At 43.6% G+C, this 19286-nt stretch overlaps 1 protein-coding gene across 1 annotated transcript in view; it reads left to right on the forward strand.

Moving 5' to 3' along the window:
- Positions 1-18229: 18229 nt before the first annotated feature.
- LOC138528549 (matrix metalloproteinase-20-like) overlaps positions 18230-19286 on the forward strand; it is a 229028-nt gene continuing 227971 nt past the window's right edge. The window contains exon 1 of the mRNA XM_069640311.1: positions 18230-18392. Coding sequence (XP_069496412.1) covers positions 18270-18392 — 123 coding nt within the window. The 5' untranslated portion in view covers positions 18230-18269. The remainder of the gene's footprint in view (positions 18393-19286) is intronic.

A 19286-nucleotide genomic window follows, 5' to 3' on the forward strand; every position in this document is an offset into this window, starting at 1 on the left:
CTGAAATATTGCTGTATAAATAATATTGGCAAATGGTATCTAGTTACCATCTCACTAAAAGTGAACGAAGTACCTTGAATGAAGAGTTGTCCAACAAATGTAATACCTAAAGAAAACCATGGTTCCCAGCCATTCTTTTGTTGACCTTTATCATGGGATTCATCCAAATGTATTGTGAAACAAATTGGGACGTTTTTGTGATGGATGGAAATAAATACGCTCAAAGCTATGTGACAGAAATATTAATACTAGGACAATTAAGATACTAATTATTTCCCTTAATATTAGGGCAATCTGCAAGAATATGGGGGGAGACTTTGCTTTCCCTAAAAACAGCCAGTTGGGCATGTTAGAACCAGTAGGTATAAACCACAATTGAGCTTGACATAACACAAATGCCATATGGTATTTTTTTTAATCAGGGAGGCCAACTCCACCACCAGCTCGAGGCTTCTTAAGCTTACATAGGGATATTCTTCATTTATCTTTACCGAGATAAACTTGAGAATACAATAATCCAGTGATTTGAAGAATTAATTGGGAAAGGAGATTGGAAGCATGTATAGAAAGTAAAGTATAATTGGGGAAATCATCATTTAGAAAGATTCTTTTCTACCCCACCATGATAATAAAATGGGGGACCATGAATTAGTAATCTCCTTTACTCTTGTCAAGATAGTTGTGGTATTCTGATTCATAATATCTTTCGTGGAGGCGGATATATCAATGGCTAGGTATTTAAAGCTTGCAGTGCACCATTTCATGCCAGAGAGTGAAATATGATGTTTGGTACAATGTAGGTTAAGTGGTAGGAGCTCTGATTTATCAACATTGAGTTTGTATCCGGACGCCAGAGACAATTGTGCAATAGTGTGAAGGAGATGATGCAAATTCACGTCTCTTATATTGAGGAGTAGTAATACATCATCAACATATGCAGCTGTCTTAATTTGGATATCGTCATAAAATACGAGTTATATTATCATCTAATTGCTTCGAGGAAGGGTTCTAGCGCAAGAATAAAGAGGAGTGGGGAGAGGGGACAACTTTGGCGAAAACCTGTGTGAAGTGGGAAAAAAGAAGACATCTGTCCATTTACAAAATCTGATGGTTTGGGATTGGACTACAAAACTGTGACCATAAATGTAAAGGGATCAGTGATCCTCTGCCATTTAAGAGCCTGGAACATATAATTCCGCTCAACCATATCAAAGGCTTTTTCTGCATCGAGTGCTATTGCCACATAAGGGTTGGTAGATTTCTGAATGACATTAAGAATATCAATAAAGAGTCTGATATTGGCTGAGGATAATCACCCTCTAACATAACCCACCTGGTCATTTTTAATTACATTAGGAAGATATGGAATAAGTCTATTAGCTAGAATCTTGGCAAATATTTTACAATCATTGTTGATTAATGAAATAGGTCTATAATTCAGGGTAATTTCAGGATCTTTGTTAGGTTTAGGGAATACAATAAGCATTGCTTCTGAAAAGGTTCCTACAGCTTTTTTGTTAGCAATGAAGGAATTATATAGTTGGTTGAGTACGGGAACTCACAGATCATTAAAGTGGGTGAAAAAGTCAGTCGGTAAGCCGTCAAGGTCCAGAGCCTTGCCTTTTTTTTAAGGTTTTTGATAGCATTACTAATTTCACTGGGGAACATAGGAGCATTTAGCGTCTGGAAATGTGTGTTTAAACATGAGTTTTGGTGTATATGTCTAAAAAAATCATGAGCATGGGTGCTATTGGGCGAGGTTTCAGAGGAATATAATTTTTGGTAGAAGTTTGAGAATGCTTGTAAAATTCCTTCATCAGAGAAGATTCTATTGCCGTTCTGATCCTTAATAACTGTAACTTTAGTCTTATCTCTTTTCATTTTAAGATAAGATGCCAAAGATTTACTGGATTTATTACAGAAGTGATGCATTTTTGATTTGTATTTTAGAAGATTAGCACATGAGTATTGAGTAGCCATATTGTTATACTGTATTCTAAGTCTAGTGATTTTCTGAAGGATTGAGGTTGAGCTAGAGTGTATATACTCAGATTCTAGAGATTTGATTATTTTAAGAATATCATCTGCTTCTTGTTAAAAAAAATCTTTTTAATAGCTGTGTAGGATATAATATGGCCTCTAAGAACGGCTTTATAGCAATCACAGTTATTTACAATGGATTTATCAACACCAAGATTTTCAGAGAAAAGGTTTTTGTGATGTTGCTGGATAATTGAGAAAATTGTTAATCTTTCAGGAGAGCTGCATTAAATCTCCATCTATTGTGTTTATGTGAATTTTTTGCATTGGATAGTTGAACATGAACAGGTGCATGATTTGATAGAGATGTACATTCTATGTGGGCATCTAGCAGACGATTAGTGACGGATTTTGAGATAAAGACATGGTCAATTCTTGAGAATGACTTGTGGGGGGGGGTAATAAGTATATTCTAAGTCGGAGGGATGGGTTATGTGCCATGCATCAACAAGACCTATTTGAGGGACAAAGTTGGCAAATTGTAGATGAGATTTAGTTTTTTTTAAGCGAACATTTGATTTCCTATCAAGAAAGGGATCCATAATCTTGTTACGGTCACCACACACAATGAGGTTGTTAGGGCTAGAGTTGAGGATATGATTCCTTAACTGAATCCAGAATGCAGGATCAGGATTAATAAGGCCATATACATTTAAAATCGAATATTCAATAGAATCAATAAGTAACTTCACCAGAACCCATTATCCAACATCACCTGATTCTGTGGATATAACCTTATATTGGAAATGTTTGTTGATGAGAATAATGACTCAGTTTCATTTCCCATTTCCCGAACTAGAGAATACTTGACCCACCCATAACCTTTTCAGTTTAGCTGGTTCTGTCTGAGAAAGGAAGATTCTTGTAGGCAAGCTATGGAAGGCTTGACTCTTTTAAGATGAGAAAGGTCTTTCTGTCTTTTGATCGGATTATGCTTACCTGTAACATTCCATGAAGCTATGTTAAATGACCTAAATGACGATGGGAACGATGTATACCGAAATATAAATTAGAGAAATAAATGGAAGGAGCTTTAAAATAATATATTCTCTTATGAAAGGTAGAATAAATAAATAGGTTGACTGCAGGCATTTAATTGCCTACTTGTGGGAGCTGAAGAGCGCTGAGATACGCTCCTTTATTTGTTTTCCCTTTGAACTTGCTGCCGCTCCCCCTCCGAACAGCACTGCGAGCACAGGGCTCTTGCTGTCCAGAAGGAGGCGGGGCCGTCGAGGATCACGTGACTGGCACACGTGACTGCCAGCTGTGCTACTAATCTGCCGGGAAGCCGCCCGAGCGGCGTTGACTGCAGGCATTTAATTGCCTACTTGTGGGAGCTGAAGAGCGCTGAGATACGCTCCTTTATTTGTTTTCCCTTTGAACTTGCTGCCGCTCCCCCTCCGAACAGCACTGCGAGCACAGGGCTCTTGCTGTCCAGAAGGAGGCGGGGCCGTCGAGGATCACGTGACTGGCACACGTGACTGCCAGCTGTGCTACTAATCTGCCGGGAAGCCGCCCGAGCGGCGTTGACTGCAGGCATTTAATTGCCTACTTGTGGGAGCTGAAGAGCGCTGAGATACGCTCCTTTATTTGTTTTCCCTTTGAACTTGCTGCCGCTCCCCCTCCGAACAGCACTGCGAGCACAGGGCTCTTGCTGTCCAGAAGGAGGCGGGGCCGTCGAGGATCACGTGACTGGCACACGTGACTGCCAGCTGTGCTACTAATCTGCCGGGAAGCCGCCCGAGCGGCGTTGACTGCAGGCATTTAATTGCCTACTTGTGGGAGCTGAAGAGCGCTGAGATACGCTCCTTTATTTGTTTTCCCTTTGAACTTGCTGCCGCTCCCCCTCCGAACAGCACTGCGAGCACAGGGCTCTTGCTGTCCAGAAGGAGGCGGGGCCGTCGAGGATCACGTGACTGGCACACGTGACTGCCAGCTGTGCTACTAATCTGCCGGGAAGCCACCCTCGCGGCGTAAGCCCTGGTGGTAGAAGGGCTGGTGCTGTTTGGCTGTTCGGCGTGGTCGGCTGGAAATATTGTCTTCACGATTCATCCAACTCTGAGTAAGAAAACTATAATTAACTATTATTTAAGCCGGTCTTTGGGGAGGAGAGACGGACTAAGGCTGCTCCTTAAGCCATCGGGCGTTCCCTAGACGGCATAGTTATATATGTATCCATTGACCAAGCTAACTATTTAGGTACTGCTCTTAGTCCCTTTCAAGATTCCTGCTCAACTCTCTACTTTTAAAGATTTTATCTTGTTATCGGATCATCTCTTTTAGCAGCACCTACTTACCCTGTTTTTACAACTACTTGTTTATTCAAAATTTTACCCTAACTGTATAGTTCATTTGGTGACTGTACTAGTATAAGGTGATATGCGTACCTTAAGAAGTACAAAGATGAATGGCCCAATATTAGTCCAGGAAAATGTTGAAACCCAGAAACAACAATTAATGGGTAGTACGCCCCGAAGGCATCACCCTGTTAGTGCCTCTAACCTTAATAGGCATACATCTTCAGGTGATATAAAACGCTACTTCTTTGAGACAAAACCCCTATCCTGTGACTTCACTGGGAAATCAATTGATTCTTGCTTTAAGTTTACTACAAACGCCCAAGGCTCTAATGCAAAAAATTCTTTGGGAGTTTCTGATAACACCCTTATTAAAGAGGGCGACATCCCCCTTTTAAAAGAGCCTCATACAATGCCTATAATATGTGAAGCACCAGGATCCCCAGGCTCTATTATCGATCCCAATAGAAATCAAGAACCTCAAATTCCACGTCCGAACCCTTTAGGTCCCACCGGGGGGGTCCGAGGTGGGAGTATATTACCACACGATTGTCATGCTCCCCCGCCCCTCCCCCTGATTAAAAGCGGTGCTGGTTTAGCTGACTCTCAACCTGCAGTAATTGAACTGAGTTCAAACTCTTCTCTTTTGGCAGGAGATGATTGTCGGAACTCACTAGAGCTACCTGAAGTTTCTTTCATATACTCAGACGCAGCACATAGTTTAGTCGCTTCATTTGCTGCTCCCACTCCTAGACGTATTCCGGATGTTCCGGTCCTACCATCTGATGGCCCTATTTTGCCTCCAGCTATTTCCCCGTCTATTTTGATTGAGTCCACGTTGCATGCCATGAATTTGGCCATTTCCTCTCTTTTTAAGCTGTTTGAAACACTCGATCGAAAACTGCAGACACACGATAAACAGATTGAGAAATTATTACATTGGCAGGCAACGCTTAAATACAGTATTGAAATGAATACCCGAAAAAAACTAAAATTAAATTCTGAGCAATCACTGATCCTTGATAAATCCCCCACCGAGCCCATTACACAAACACTACCTATGAAGTTCACGCCCTTACCTGCCTTTTCAAATGTAATTCACGACGATTTCTCATTGCTCCAAAAAATTGAACCATCAAAAGATAAACCGCTCTTAGACCCGATAGTGCCCGAAGACAAACAAGTGTTTAATATATTCACATCTAACGGACCTAAACCACCCGAAATTACATCTAAACCAAAAAAGAACCCGAGTAGTAAAAAAACAAAAAATGTTAAAGATATAACTAAAACGACAACCTCAGCAACTAAAGCCTTTATTAAAGCCCTATCCTTGCCTAGGAAACATACCATCATGGCTGCGGAAGCAGTACAAAAAAAATATAACACCTTGGCTAATGGTAAGAAAAATAGTACACAGCCAACAGCATGCCCGGCCCAGATAGTAGCCTATGGCCCATTAGACGCATTGGTCGAGGCTGCTGAACATGATAAGGTGGTAAACTCACAAGCTTCACTTCCCCTAGTACCCTTATGTCCTGCGGTACAAGTAAAAGAGTGTGATACCCTTGTAGCACCATCATCTTGTTCTCCTGAGCTGATTATAGATAAGGATGCTGAAGCTAGACGGAACGAAATTAGAAAGGAGATTGATCACTATATGACCAAACAACGACCCTCGAATGTCCAAGTAGAGATACTGAAAGACCCTAACATTCGAGAGAGATCCCATATGACAGATCATACAGAAAAGAACCATGTGGCACAACCACTTATTACGCCCTTGATCTCTGGGTCACCTTCTTCAAAAAAAATGTCTGCTCCCCTCAAAATTACTACTAACTCGGCTGATACAGCTTCTTCCAAACAACCCATAATTGATGTATCCGAAATATCCATACAACAAGTAATTAAAACCGCAGTACAAGATTACATGACTAACCTAAACAAAAATGCTACATTACTTACAAAGTCAGAGGTTGTCCAGCATACCTTACATTCACAATCAAAAGATCTGAGTCGTTATCCAGCTGGCCCTGTTGCAAAGATTAATATACATCCTCAACAACAAAATCACTCATTGGGTACAAGCTGGCCGTACTCTGACAAGTTTTCGTCTGACCATCAAAAAATTTGAAAATACCATCCAAACAACCGCTATATCCATTGATCATTCGGTGCAGAGATTTACCTTATGCGAAGTATGACTTAAATCGCTCTAGTATACTTGCAATTTTAGCTGAAATCCCTGCGTTAGATGATCTGCAATCCTCCGATATTGATTTGGTGGAATTTATCTGCGATAATGATCTTTCTGTTGCACGGTTTTGGGTGTCCTCACGAGTGGTGTTAAACACATTGTGGCTTGCTAAACACGAAATATATGAACTAGGTTTTGAGCTTCTCACCGATGTGTCAAACCAAGTTCCTTTTCCTGCGGTGCAACATCTTGCAATGCAGCCCTATATTTCTAACCAGAGACAGGGCTTATGTGCTCAGTCGAGTAATCAAAATTATTACCCAATGCTACAATCTATATCTAAGCAGTCATAACTAACCTTGCAACAACTCCCACCATTTTTATCTATGATAAGTTGGAATACTCGAGGACATGGGCATTTACTGAGGAATAGTTCTAATGAGATATCGAAGCATGATATTATCTTATTTCAAGAAACTTGGCTCATGGAGCGACCAGTGTGGGATAACTTTGAAATAGTCTTTAATCCAGCAATACGATCTATGAAAGGTCGGCCCATGTCCGGTCTCCTTGTGGCCCTAAACAAGTCCTCCGAAGTTGTTCTAGAACACCAGTCTGCTCCAAATCGATACATTCAACTGGTAATCATCACAATAAGAGAACAAAAATATGCGATTGTAAATATATATTGGAATCCAGTTGCAATATCCACTAAAACATTTTTTAAAGATCTGGAAGAGTTATGGTCAGAGATTATTAAACTCCCTATATACCCGCATATTATTTTGGCAGGCGACTTAAATTTACACTGCCTGGATGTTCTCCATAATCGCAGAGATAGCAGACTGGTCTTATGGAACACCTTTATCGAGTCAAAAAACTTGGTTATGTTAAATGGTTCATGCTCGGCCGATAGTCCACCACATTATACGTGGAAAAGAGGTCATTCCGGTGCAATTATTGACTATATTTACGTTAATCGTGAACTATTCTTTGATATTAAGTTGTTTTGTGTGATCTCTACTGAGGACAGTGATCACAACATATTGAATGCGAAATGGCACTGTACGGCTCCACAGCGAAAAGAGGAGATATACAATACACACCATCCTCTACTAGTGAATAGAGGTATGAATAGACTTCACTGGACTGGACCCAACCTGACAAAATTTGCCAGAGTCTTCGAACAATCAATTGTGTATGAAAAGACACTAGGAACCAACAAGTCACTAGAGTATAGTGACTTATTGCATACATTTGCTACAACAAATAAGGTGAAGACAAAGTACTTCCCTTTGCATTCTTTTAACAAGGAAGTACAGCAACAAAAGTCCTGGTTTAGAAGAGAAAAAAAAGTAGTTTTAGCTTTGCCCTCCCAAATTAAATGGCAAGCCCTTAAATCATTGAAAACAAAACATAAAAACTGGATGAAGGCCCATCGAGCTACTCTTTATCAAATTGATGGAGAATGCATGCTCCAAAAGATGGGCTCAAAAAACTCTGCGCAAATATGGGCTCTAATTAATAAGACTAACCCTAATACGCAGATTTCACTACAAATCAATGATGTGGCAGAGGCTCAATGGGTTGAACATTATGCAAATTTGTATGCCTGTCCTGAGACTACAAACTCATTACTTAGTCAGTGTGATCCAGGAGCTTTTACCTTGCAATTCTCAGTAGCAGACATCTTATTTTACATTACCAAATCTAGTAGCTCACGTGCTCCCGGTCCAGATGGGATATCTAATTATATGATGAAACAAGATCCGAACCTATGGGCAAGGATTTTTTATCAACTTTATACTACAATCATACGCACTCAACAATTGCCTAGATCATGGTCTCTCTCAATTATTGTCCCGGTGTTCAAGAAGGGTAATAGACAAGATCCGTCAAATTATAGACCGATTGCCCTTCTTGATACACCGGGCAAGATCTTCGCCCGGTTGATTCTTAGAGACTTGCGAGCATGGATTGAAACTGCTGGTAAAGCTGATGTATTTCAAACCGGATTTGTTGCGGGAAAAGGCACGGCAATAAACATTACAGCAATTAATGCGATTAAAGCTAAATGTGAATATCTCAACCAGCCCTTGTTTTTAGCTTTCGTAGATTTTAAAGAGGCTTTTGATTCAATCGATAGACACCTGCTAATTAACAAATTGATCAAAATGGGCTGCCCTAGTTCAGTGGTTAAATTGATTGCGCTTCTTTATACAAACACCGCAATTCAGATAAGAACCACTTTAGCTGGGCATCTAACTACTAAAATTGCGACAGCAAGAGGTCTGAAACAGGGCTGTATTCTGGCAGCTACTATTTTTAACCTATTTATATTGGACATGGGTAAGAATTTTATTGATATCAACTCAGATGCCCCAAAACTTGGGCCGCATCAAATTGCATGGCTATTATATGCGGATGATCTTATTTTAATCTCTAAAACGCCGGCCGGTCTACAGCGGCTACTACAAGGGCTTTCATTGTATGTTCAAAGAAACCATATGGCTGTTAACTTAAGCAAAACACAGATCATGCAATGTTATAATAATAAAAAAAAATAAATGTCGCCCCCTAAAATCGTCTGTCTGGACTTTTCAGGAAGAGATTATCTCTATCACCCCGCAATACAAATACTTAGGAGTGATTATTAATAATCTGAAGTGTGACACCCCCTATGTGCAGGATATAAAACAAAAATTGCAAACATTAACAAGTCAAGCTAAAGTCCTTTTGCAAAAATTTGGTAAATTCACATGTTCGCAGATATTGTTATATTATACGCAAAATGTTTTACCAATAATAACATACGGCTCAGAATGTAAATTACCAAGAGACCGTATGTTTTGGGATCGACTGGAGGCAAAATTCTGGCGGTCAGTGCTTAAGTTACCGAATTCAACACCAGGGCCTTTGATACGATATGAGTTGGGTGCTCTTTCAATGTTTGTATTTTATGCATGGAAACTGTGTTCGCTAATGAAGAAATTTCTGCTGTGCACTAATTGTTCGGATTTATCTTATATATTGGCCACATATATGTTGAAATCCACACACTTTTTTCCCAATAAGTGGAGAAATTCTGTTACCAATCTGTTAGTAGAGGCCGATATAACCATTGAACTGCTTCTAACTAATCCCAATCGTGCCCAGAGAAAATTATATCAGCATGACTGGATCTGCACTTTAGAGCTTTGCTCACAGTACAAAGATTATTGCAGCCTGCCTTTTGGTACGAAAAGAATGAGAGTTGCAGCCTCCTATTTACTTAAATTTCCCTCGCACCATTTTAGAAACAACTATCTTCGATTTAGATTTAATTTGTGGCCCACTAGAGAAATTTTAGCTCGAAGAGGTCAAATAACAAAACAAGAAAATAAATGTCGGTTTTGTCAATTACCAGAGTGCGAGGAAACTTTAAAACATTTGATAGTAGGTTGCCCCTCACTAAAGGATTTACGTTGTAAATATTTTAAAAAACTGTACGAAAACTATACCTGTTTAACTAAAGATGTACTGTGGTCTAGAATATTCTCCTCACCTCTCCAAGCTGTTCGTATAGCCACAGTCCAATTTCTGCTAGCCCTAAATCTTGAGATGAGCCCCTAAATAGATGACATGTGTTTTCCAACTAATACCTCCTTGCTGGTGGATCACTAGTGGTTCCAATGATGTGGAATTTGAATCTATTTGGATTGATTTTAGATGAAAACTCAGATGATGTATACATATGAATTGTGATTTTATTATTTTTTTGCTGTTAATGAGAAACAATTGAAGGTTAAAGTGGTGAGTTTGTAGGGTTTTGTTGAATGCAGATTTTGAGCTTGATTCTATCCTGTTTTAATTTGTGATCAATTATGTTATATATTAAATTGAAAGGTTGATTTTCAACCAACCAATAAAATAAAAAAATAAATAAATAAATAAATAGCAGTCACACAAGAAGTAGTGTATTCAATAACTGCATTTATGGACTAAGGGGAGAGAAACATAAGGGACAGGGGAAGACAGAAATAAACAACATGGAATTCTGTAATTTCCAAGTAAATGGAATATTGTGTGAAAGAGCAGTGGCTAACAGGAAACAACCACTCCAAACCATTTAGTGATTGGAACAGAGAATAGTGGAGATGGAGAGCCGGATTCTGAAGAGCTCAACCAGCATCCTGCTCCAGCGAGGACATCACAAAAGAATTAATACTTCATACTGCACATTGAAGTTAATATTGGTGGTCTGGATGTGTCAATTTCCTCTCTTCTGTGGCTCTGAATGAAGTTGCACAGATCAATTGGATTTTGGAAGGTTAAAGTATGACCATTGAGAGTAACATTTAGAATGGCTGGATGGTTGATTCGGTATCTAGCATTTAATTGCCTTAGAGCAGGCCTAAACGTCAACAGTTCTTTTCTTCTTGCCGTAGTGGCATTAGACACATCTTGAGACAAAAAGATTTTCATCCCTTCCCATATAAATTGCCTTTTTTGTTTAGCTTTGTCCATGATGAGCAGGACGTGAGTATAGTCAACTAAGGCAAAAATTAGAGTTCTTGGAGCATTTCGAGAAGATGTTATGGGTCCAACACGATGTGCCCTTTCTATGTTCAACTGCAAGAGTGTAGGAAGATCCAGGAGTAAAGAAAGCATGCGGTATAGGAATTGAATAGGATTGTCCTTTTCAATTTTCTCTGGAAGACCTACAATTCGTAAATGGTTCCTCCTATTCATATTTTCCAAATTTTCAGCTTGTTTCTGCAAAGAGTTGACAGAATTTTCTAGTGTCACCGCTCTTGCTGTTGCATCTTCAGCATCGCTAACTCTTCTTTCTACTTTGTTTATTATTGATTCCAAAGTGGACCACTTATCATCCAACATTTGCAACTTGGCAGTTGTGGCTTCCATAAATGGTTTAAGGGCTTTAAATCCTGATAGAATAGCTTTCATGACTGGATCTTGTAGATCGTCCTTGGGTGTGGGTACTCACTTTTCTGTCTTTTAGGTGCACTATTGGTTGAACTTAAGTGTAGGTCCTCGGGTTGCCCTTTTTTGGAAGCCATACTTTGGTAAGAAATCTGGCACTGCTTTTACGCAGAATTTCTGCTTCACAATTCAGTTGATAGTCAGGGTATAATCCAGAAGTTATGTCCTATTATGAAGTAACAAAGGTCAAATACGCCAACCTCTGGTAGCTTGTTAAGGTTGTGGTTGTAGATTAGCATATCATTTATGATCCGAAAGACATTCAAAAATGAAAAAGACACAGAAATAGTGCACCCTATAATTAATAGAACAGCTCTATATGAGCCAGTAACTTGGCAGTTCATTGTGAGATTGTGGTAAAGCACTTGCCCAAAAATAAATTTCCAAAATTCAAACAGTAGCAACAAAGCCACAAAAATAGTACACCCTGTTAATGGATATGAAGTACCATGTAGGCCACAGCTTGACACCTTGTTGGTATATTGTGTTCATAAATTACAGAGTTTTTGCCCCAGGATTTCATGAAAGGTGGCAAAGCCACATAAATAGTGCACCTTATTAGTGAATGGGAAGTTTCATAGAAGTTTCATATCCTGCGCCAAAATTACATTAATGAAATTGCCCAGAAATCATACCAGCCACTAGATAACTGGTTATGAAAGCCTCAGCAACTTAAATGACTGATTTCCATTCATAATCCATACAGCTGTGTGTTAAAAGTACCTTCTTTGGTATTGCTGTGCTTTATAACACTTTAATTTGACTGTGTTGTGATGTGTGGCGCAGCCTCGCTGTTACAGGCTGCGCCCACGCCTCTATCCAACTTCCTCAGCCTCACCCTTCATACAGAATAAAGGCGCTGCAAAGTGTGATGGGGCGCGCCCGTGCCTCGGGCGCCCTGTACTAACACGTCCACTCACACACGCATTGACACATTGAGGGAGACGTCCGTGTGTTCCAGGGTCCCGGGGGCAACTGCCTTCCGGCCCGTCTTTATTTTCAACGTGCATGCATGGCCATAACGAGGCTTGCGCATGCGCACAACTTACAAAGACGTAACATCCCTTTTTTTCTTCAAACAAAATGCGAACCATAAATAACATAAACCTTTAGCAATGCATCAACTCACAATAACAACTTATACAAAGGATACACTCGACTGGTGCAACGAACGGTCACTGGGTGGTGGCAGTCACCTGTTCAGTGTCCTGAGTCCAGGACATAGTCCTTGAGCCGAATAGGAATGTTGCGACTGTGTCGCATTGGGTACCTCTTTGTCACTTGAGGACCTGGTTGTGGGTACAACTTGTTGGTGGAGGAGACGCAGCTGGGCTCTCGTCGTGGGTCTCAGCGTCATCTTCAGGTTGTTCCACTGTCAGCATTCTTGCCTCCATGGGCCGGAGGTCAACTTTCTTGAAGAATGATCGGTTGCGGGTGACCGTCCCCTTTTCACTTGCCGCGGTAACCATCGATCCCTTAACATGGGTGACAACCCACGGTTGTGGTTCATAGGGTAGGGAGAGTTTTCCCTCAGGCCTGTGGTTTCGTACTAGCATCGAGTCTCCTACCACTATCTCCTTGTCCTGCAATCCTCTCCTTAAACTCTCCTTGTCGTTGTGCACCTCTCGTTCTTGTCTCACCCTATCGTTGTCGATCACTCCCGGTTCACAGCCCTCTGCTTCCGGTAAGAGACCTCTCAGGCAGCGGCCAAACAGAGCTTCGGCAGGGGCTACTCCAGTGGATTGGTGAGGTGTCGTTTGGTACTCCCTGAGAAACTCAAAAAGACTCCTTTTCAGTTCTGTTCCACTGTTCGCCGCTATGCGGAACACCTTGTTAAGTGTCCTCATTACTCGCTCTGCATCGCCGTTGGCCCGAGGCCAGAGCGGTGACACTTTTCTGTGCTGTATTCCCTTTTCTCTTCGATATTGCGCAAATTGGTTGCCCGTGAAGGGCGGGCCATTGTCCGAACAAAAGATCTCTGGGAAGCCGTGCGTGCCAAACATCTTTTCCAATGCGAGAATCGTGTGGTCCGTAGCTGTTGACTCCACTAGTTCCACCTCCGGATACCTGGACCACTGGTCTACTACTGCTAAAAAGTACATGCCCCGGCCTGTCGACCCAAAGTCAGCATGGACCGTGGCCCATGGTCTCTCACTCCTTTCCATTGAGTTGATCGGTGGTGGTCTTTCCAGGGGGCTTGATGCTTGGCACGGCAAACACCCTCTTACATATCTCTCTACCAGGCCTTCCTAATCCGGGAACCAGACTTTGGTGCGCAGTCTCGTTTTCATCTTGGCCACACCTTGATGGCCCGTGTGGGCCAGCTCCATGAGTCTCGCCCTCAGCGAGCGGGGTATTACAATCTGGTCTCCTCTCAGCAGCAGCCCATCCTCCGATATAGATAGCTCCTCACGAACCTTCCACAGCGCCTGGATATCCTTCTGGACTACTTCTTCTCTCCTGCTGCCGCTTTGGAGGACGCCCCTGCACTCTCCGCTCTGGATCGCCTCTCGGATGATTCTGAACACCTCATCATTCGCTGATTGCTGTGCCACCACTTCCCTGGCCATTGCGAGTGGCATGGCCCCCCACAACCACATTGTGAACAAACTCCTGGCACTCTACCACTTCTTCATGGCCACCTTCCCTCTCTGTGTTGGGGTGCCAGGACAAGTAGTCCGCCGGATTGTTCGTTCCTGGTCTGTATACCAACTTAACCCCACACTCAATTAGGGCGAACATCCACCGCTCAATCCTTGGGGGAGGCTTCGATGACACGCCAGCTAAGATCGGCAGAAGCGGCTTATGATCAGTTACTACCGTTACGGGCTTGCCTAGAACATACAGTCTGAAATGTCTGCAGCCCGACAGGATGTCCAAGGTCTCCCTCTCTATCTGAGAGTAGCGTTTTTCAGTCTCCGTGAGAGCTTTCCTCCCGTAAGCAATGGGCCGCATTTCACCTCTGGCATCTGCTTGCACCAGAACCGCCCCCAGACCTACCGGGCTGGCATCTACGACGATCTCGGATTCCACAGTGGGGTCAAAGTACGCCATTGTATCTTGGTCGGACAGTGCCCACTTGATTGCACAAAATGCATCCTGCTCTTTTTGGTCCCAGACCCAGGCAGCGTCATTCTTAGTCAGGGCCCGGAGTGGTTCAGAGAGCGACGCCAGCCCCTTGATGAAACGGCCACAGAAATTGACCATCCCCAGGAAACTGCGGACTTCTGTCAGCATCCGGGGAGCAGCGGCCTCACGGATATCTTTGACCTTTTCCGGGTCTGGGGACACCCCGCTTGCGTGAAACACGAATCCAAAGAACCCAATGCGGTCCTTGAAAAACTCGCATTTCTCTCGATGCAAAGTGAGTCCCAGATCTTTCAGCCTCTGCAGGGTTGCCTCGAATCTCTTCAAATGTTCGGCGTGTGAGGTGGCAAAAACCAAAATGTCATCACTCATATTTATCACTCCCTTGAGGCCTGCCAGAGCGCCCTGAATGGCATTTTGAAAAAACCTCAGCGGCGGAGGATATTCCGAAGCTGAGGCACTTGAATTGGTACAGACCCTCGTGTGTGGTAAAGGTGGTAATGTACCTTGAGTCTGAGTGCAGTTCAAGCTGGTGATACCCTGCTCTCAAGTCCAGCTTGGAGAATATTCTGGCCCCCTATAGTTCACTGATTATATCGTCCATGGTGGGCGTTAGGTGACGTTCATGCTTTATGGCCCCATTGGGCAGCCGCATGTCCAGGCAGATGCGTACTGCGCCAGGTTGTTCGGGCTTTGGCGCCACAACGATGGGCGAAACCCATGGAGTCGGCCCTTCCACTTTTTCAATGATGTCCATACTGACAAGTGATTTGAGTTCATCCTCAACCTGGGATCGAAGATGAAATGGAATGCGTCGATGTTTCAGTGCTGTCGGACGGATGGTTTCGTCGATGTGCAGCCGCACGGGGTCTGCCTTCATCTTTCCGATGCCCTGAAATGTGCTTGCAAACTTTTCTAAAAACACATCGACGTCACTTTGATAGACCTCCAGAGCAAAATGCACGATGTCCAGTGCTTCCGAGGCAGCACAACTCAAAAGTGACCGCGGGCTGACGTCAGTAACAAAGAACCTGGCTTTGATAGATTTATCCCCTCGGGAGACAGAGGCCACGAACACCCCCTTGATGGGCAATGGAGTGTCACCCCCAAACGTGAAGATTTTGGCCCTAGACTGGTCCAGTGGAGGCGGGCCTGGAATAGCTTCATAGTGTTCCGTAGCCAGCACGCACACCGAGGCTCAGTCTTTGAGCGTCTTGCTCCAGTGCCGCAACACTGCGTTGTCTCCTGAAACCACCACTCACCCTGGCTGGTCCTATCTGCGTAGTAATTGGAGCAGCAGCGCGACACATCCTGGCATAATGCCCAGGCATGTTGCATCTTCCGCAGACCCTCGATTTGGCTGGACATTCTTCTGAATGCGGCAGGTCATATCCAGTTTTGGCAGATGGCGGTACCACCTTGAGGGTTGGTCGCATCCTGTTTCTTCTGACTCCAGCGTGATTTCGCCTGAGGTTGTTTCCCAATGGCAAAAGCTTCTTCCTGTCTTCCCGGGCGCACTGCGGCGTCCATCTTCGCCCCTCTACTTTCGGCGAGTTCGTGAACTCTTCCATTGTCCAGTATTTGCGTCAGGGATATATTGAAGAAATTGCCTTCTTCAGCATGCAGACAGCGCACGAGCGCCCTCGCGGGCCGCTACTGTCGTACATGCCGAAAACAAAATGGCCGCCATCACTCGTGTCGAGTTCGTATCACGCGTGAAAGAAATCGCCCGTGTACAACACATTCACACGTGTCAAGCTTTCTTACTCCGTGTCCCGCCTCGTCGCCAATGTGATGGGGTGCTCCCGTGCCTCGGGCCGCCCTGTACTAACACGTCCACTCACACATGCACTGACACATTGAGGGAGATGTCCGTGTGTTTCAGGGTCCCGGCAGCAACTGCCTTCCGGCCCGTCTTTATTTTCAACGCGCATGCGTGGCCATAACGAGGCTCGCGCATGCGCACAACTTACAAAGACGTAACAAAAAGCAAGCCACCTTCTTCACGTTGATTACGGCAGTGCAGGCAAGTGATTTTTAAATGTTTTCTCTGATTATAAATGGCAATATATTAGTATATAAACTCGCCACAGCGGGAGTACCGGATTAAGCAGCCATCAACGCTGGCACGTAGCCATGCCCCCCCAGCAGATACCTTTTAACAATTTTCAGCCATAGCACAACATTTAGACAAACACATTCTAACTGAGTCTCAACCACCCAGTCATGAATCCTTGCACCTGAAAACTGAACTACATTGTCAGCATGCCACACATCACCAAACATAGAACATTTCACTACACTATACAATGACTAAGGGATTGGGGATGGAATGTGTAACCTAACCCAACACTGAGCAGAAGGAAACCTACAACCAGTGAGCAGCAGATATATCTCTGTGCACCTTTACACACACACTTATACAAGTACAAACACACACAGGTACACACAAACACATGCACACACATGCATGTACACGCACACTGACACAAAGGTAGCGACCCTAACCCCACTGGTCCACATTGAAAATGCCCCATTGCATATCTAGTAGCATTGAAACGCATGACTTTCCTGAGAGGAAAGCATATATTGACCACCCACCACACATAGTGGAAGGTTACAAACCCCCCTCGTCCCCCACCCCGATGAAACAAGCTCACACTGAGATAGCACATACAAGTGTCTTGTATGTTAGCAAAACATGGTCACCCTACGGGAATAGTGTAAGAGGGATAAAACACACTGAGGGGTTGTGGATGGTTTCAAAACATGCCTATCGTGCGGGAACCATATTGTCATCTGTTCCTCAGGCAAACTACACAATAAGCAGAACATATCAGATGTTCATGGAGCATGAGAGTCAGGAGCACAAGACCCCAACCTATTCTTTGCATGATCTCTGACCTTTGTACTCACTATGGCATCTGAAGATCACAACCACCTAATCAATAGGTACTCAAATATCTCCACACCGAGGTCTAATGCTGGCCTAAATGCTTGTGTATGTGGAAGGCAGAGAGTATGGGGTGGTGCAAAGGACATTCCTTTTCCTGTCACCTCACTGCAATATTACTTAATGCTTTTTTGCACATGCTCCTTACTCGTGCGTCCTGAAAAGAGCTTTTGGTGCCAGATTTTTGGAGAATAGGGCCCAGATTCTGAGGAATCCGTCTGACATGCGAATGGCTTGTGAATGCGCAGAATTCTATTAACCAAAAACTTGCCCAGGGGCAATTTTTGCCATGGTGCTTATGGTGCTGGTGCTTATACCATGCCAAATACACTTGCCATGGTGCAATAGCTTTCTAATATGCCCCTTTGTTTAGAAAAATAGGGCAACCTTTGCCCTAGTGCTATTGCCGTGCAACTTTGCACTTGCACCGGTGCAAGTTTCTGTCATCTGGCCCCAGATCGTTTCTTATAGCTGCTCCTTTTCTGGGTGAAAGAGAGGCACAGAACCGTTTCTAATGATAAAGGACGCTGGCCTAACCCTTCATTAACACATTCAGCTGCATAATTACGTTTTGAGACATGAATCACCCACCCGGGCACTCGTTTAAGAGCCAGGCTCTCCTCTATAAAAGAAGTAACATCTCTCTGGCGTCTTCTCTCCTGCGCCCACTCCATCGGTTTCCACCTTCACTCGCCCAAGATACCTAGCCATGCAGTCCCCCCATGCTTTCTGGCTTTTGTTCCATCTCGCAGTTTCTGTGCGGCCTCTGTCAGCAGCCCCCGCAGCCTTCTCAACGACGACAGCAAACTGGAAGGACTTTTATGCTGCCCAGGTGCGTAACTGAAAGGCAACTGAGTTTGCAAAATAGGGTAACCTGGATCCGTGAATAAAAAAATACATGGTTTCAAAGGTATGATCGCTTGGTTGGGGGCGAGTCTCCATCATGAGTGCTGCTTTCCTTTTTAACCTTGAGTTGCATCATACATAGCAGGGGCCAAGCCAATGGGAGCGTGACCAGCAGTAAGGACTATTAGGACTGTGTTCGGATGGGGGGTGCTTAGGCATTGGTGCTCTCGTGCACAGTGTCGTGTAGATGGCGATGCACAGCATGAGTAAAAACCCTTCATTTGTCTTTTCATAGACGTCGTTTTAGAAGTGTGTACTTTGTACACGTTTGGTCGAAATCGACCGATTACGTGGGGCAGAGGCATGGGGGCGAGGGGTGACGAGGTAACATGCACAATGAGGGAACGCGTGATGCTCTACTGTTCTTTAGCTTGATTGGCAAGACTACAGTACAGCTCTGCGTGAAAGTAATTAGAAACCTTGCATTGTAAGATATTACCGTGAACTTGCAGCCACACAGGACTCCAGCCGCAACTCTGCCATGACACGTGCATTTCTCTCTGGCACTGGTCTCATCGAGGGTCCTAGATCAGTGGTGACTTGGAAGTGCTGGGCGTTTCCTTTCCGAGCTACTCTAAGGCAATCAAGGCACATGTGCAGATCACTGAAGTGTCTATACGCTCAATCCTGTCGGAAGCACTCCTTGATCTCTTTCTTCCCCATGCTAGGAAATGCACTTCATGCGCTTGATTCGCACATGCTTCCCGTGGCACAGGTTTGCACTTGCTTCCTTATTCTTTATGGACAAAGTGCAGCACATCTGGCGCCGACTAGAGCATCCTTCAGGTATTCTATATTAGGTTTCTGTGTGTGTGTGTAA

The sequence above is a fragment of the Ambystoma mexicanum genome, chromosome 7q (assembly GCF_040938575.1).
Source record: "Ambystoma mexicanum isolate Mex_15411 chromosome 7q, UKY_AmexF1_1, whole genome shotgun sequence".
Taxonomy (NCBI): domain Eukaryota; kingdom Metazoa; phylum Chordata; class Amphibia; order Caudata; family Ambystomatidae; genus Ambystoma; species Ambystoma mexicanum.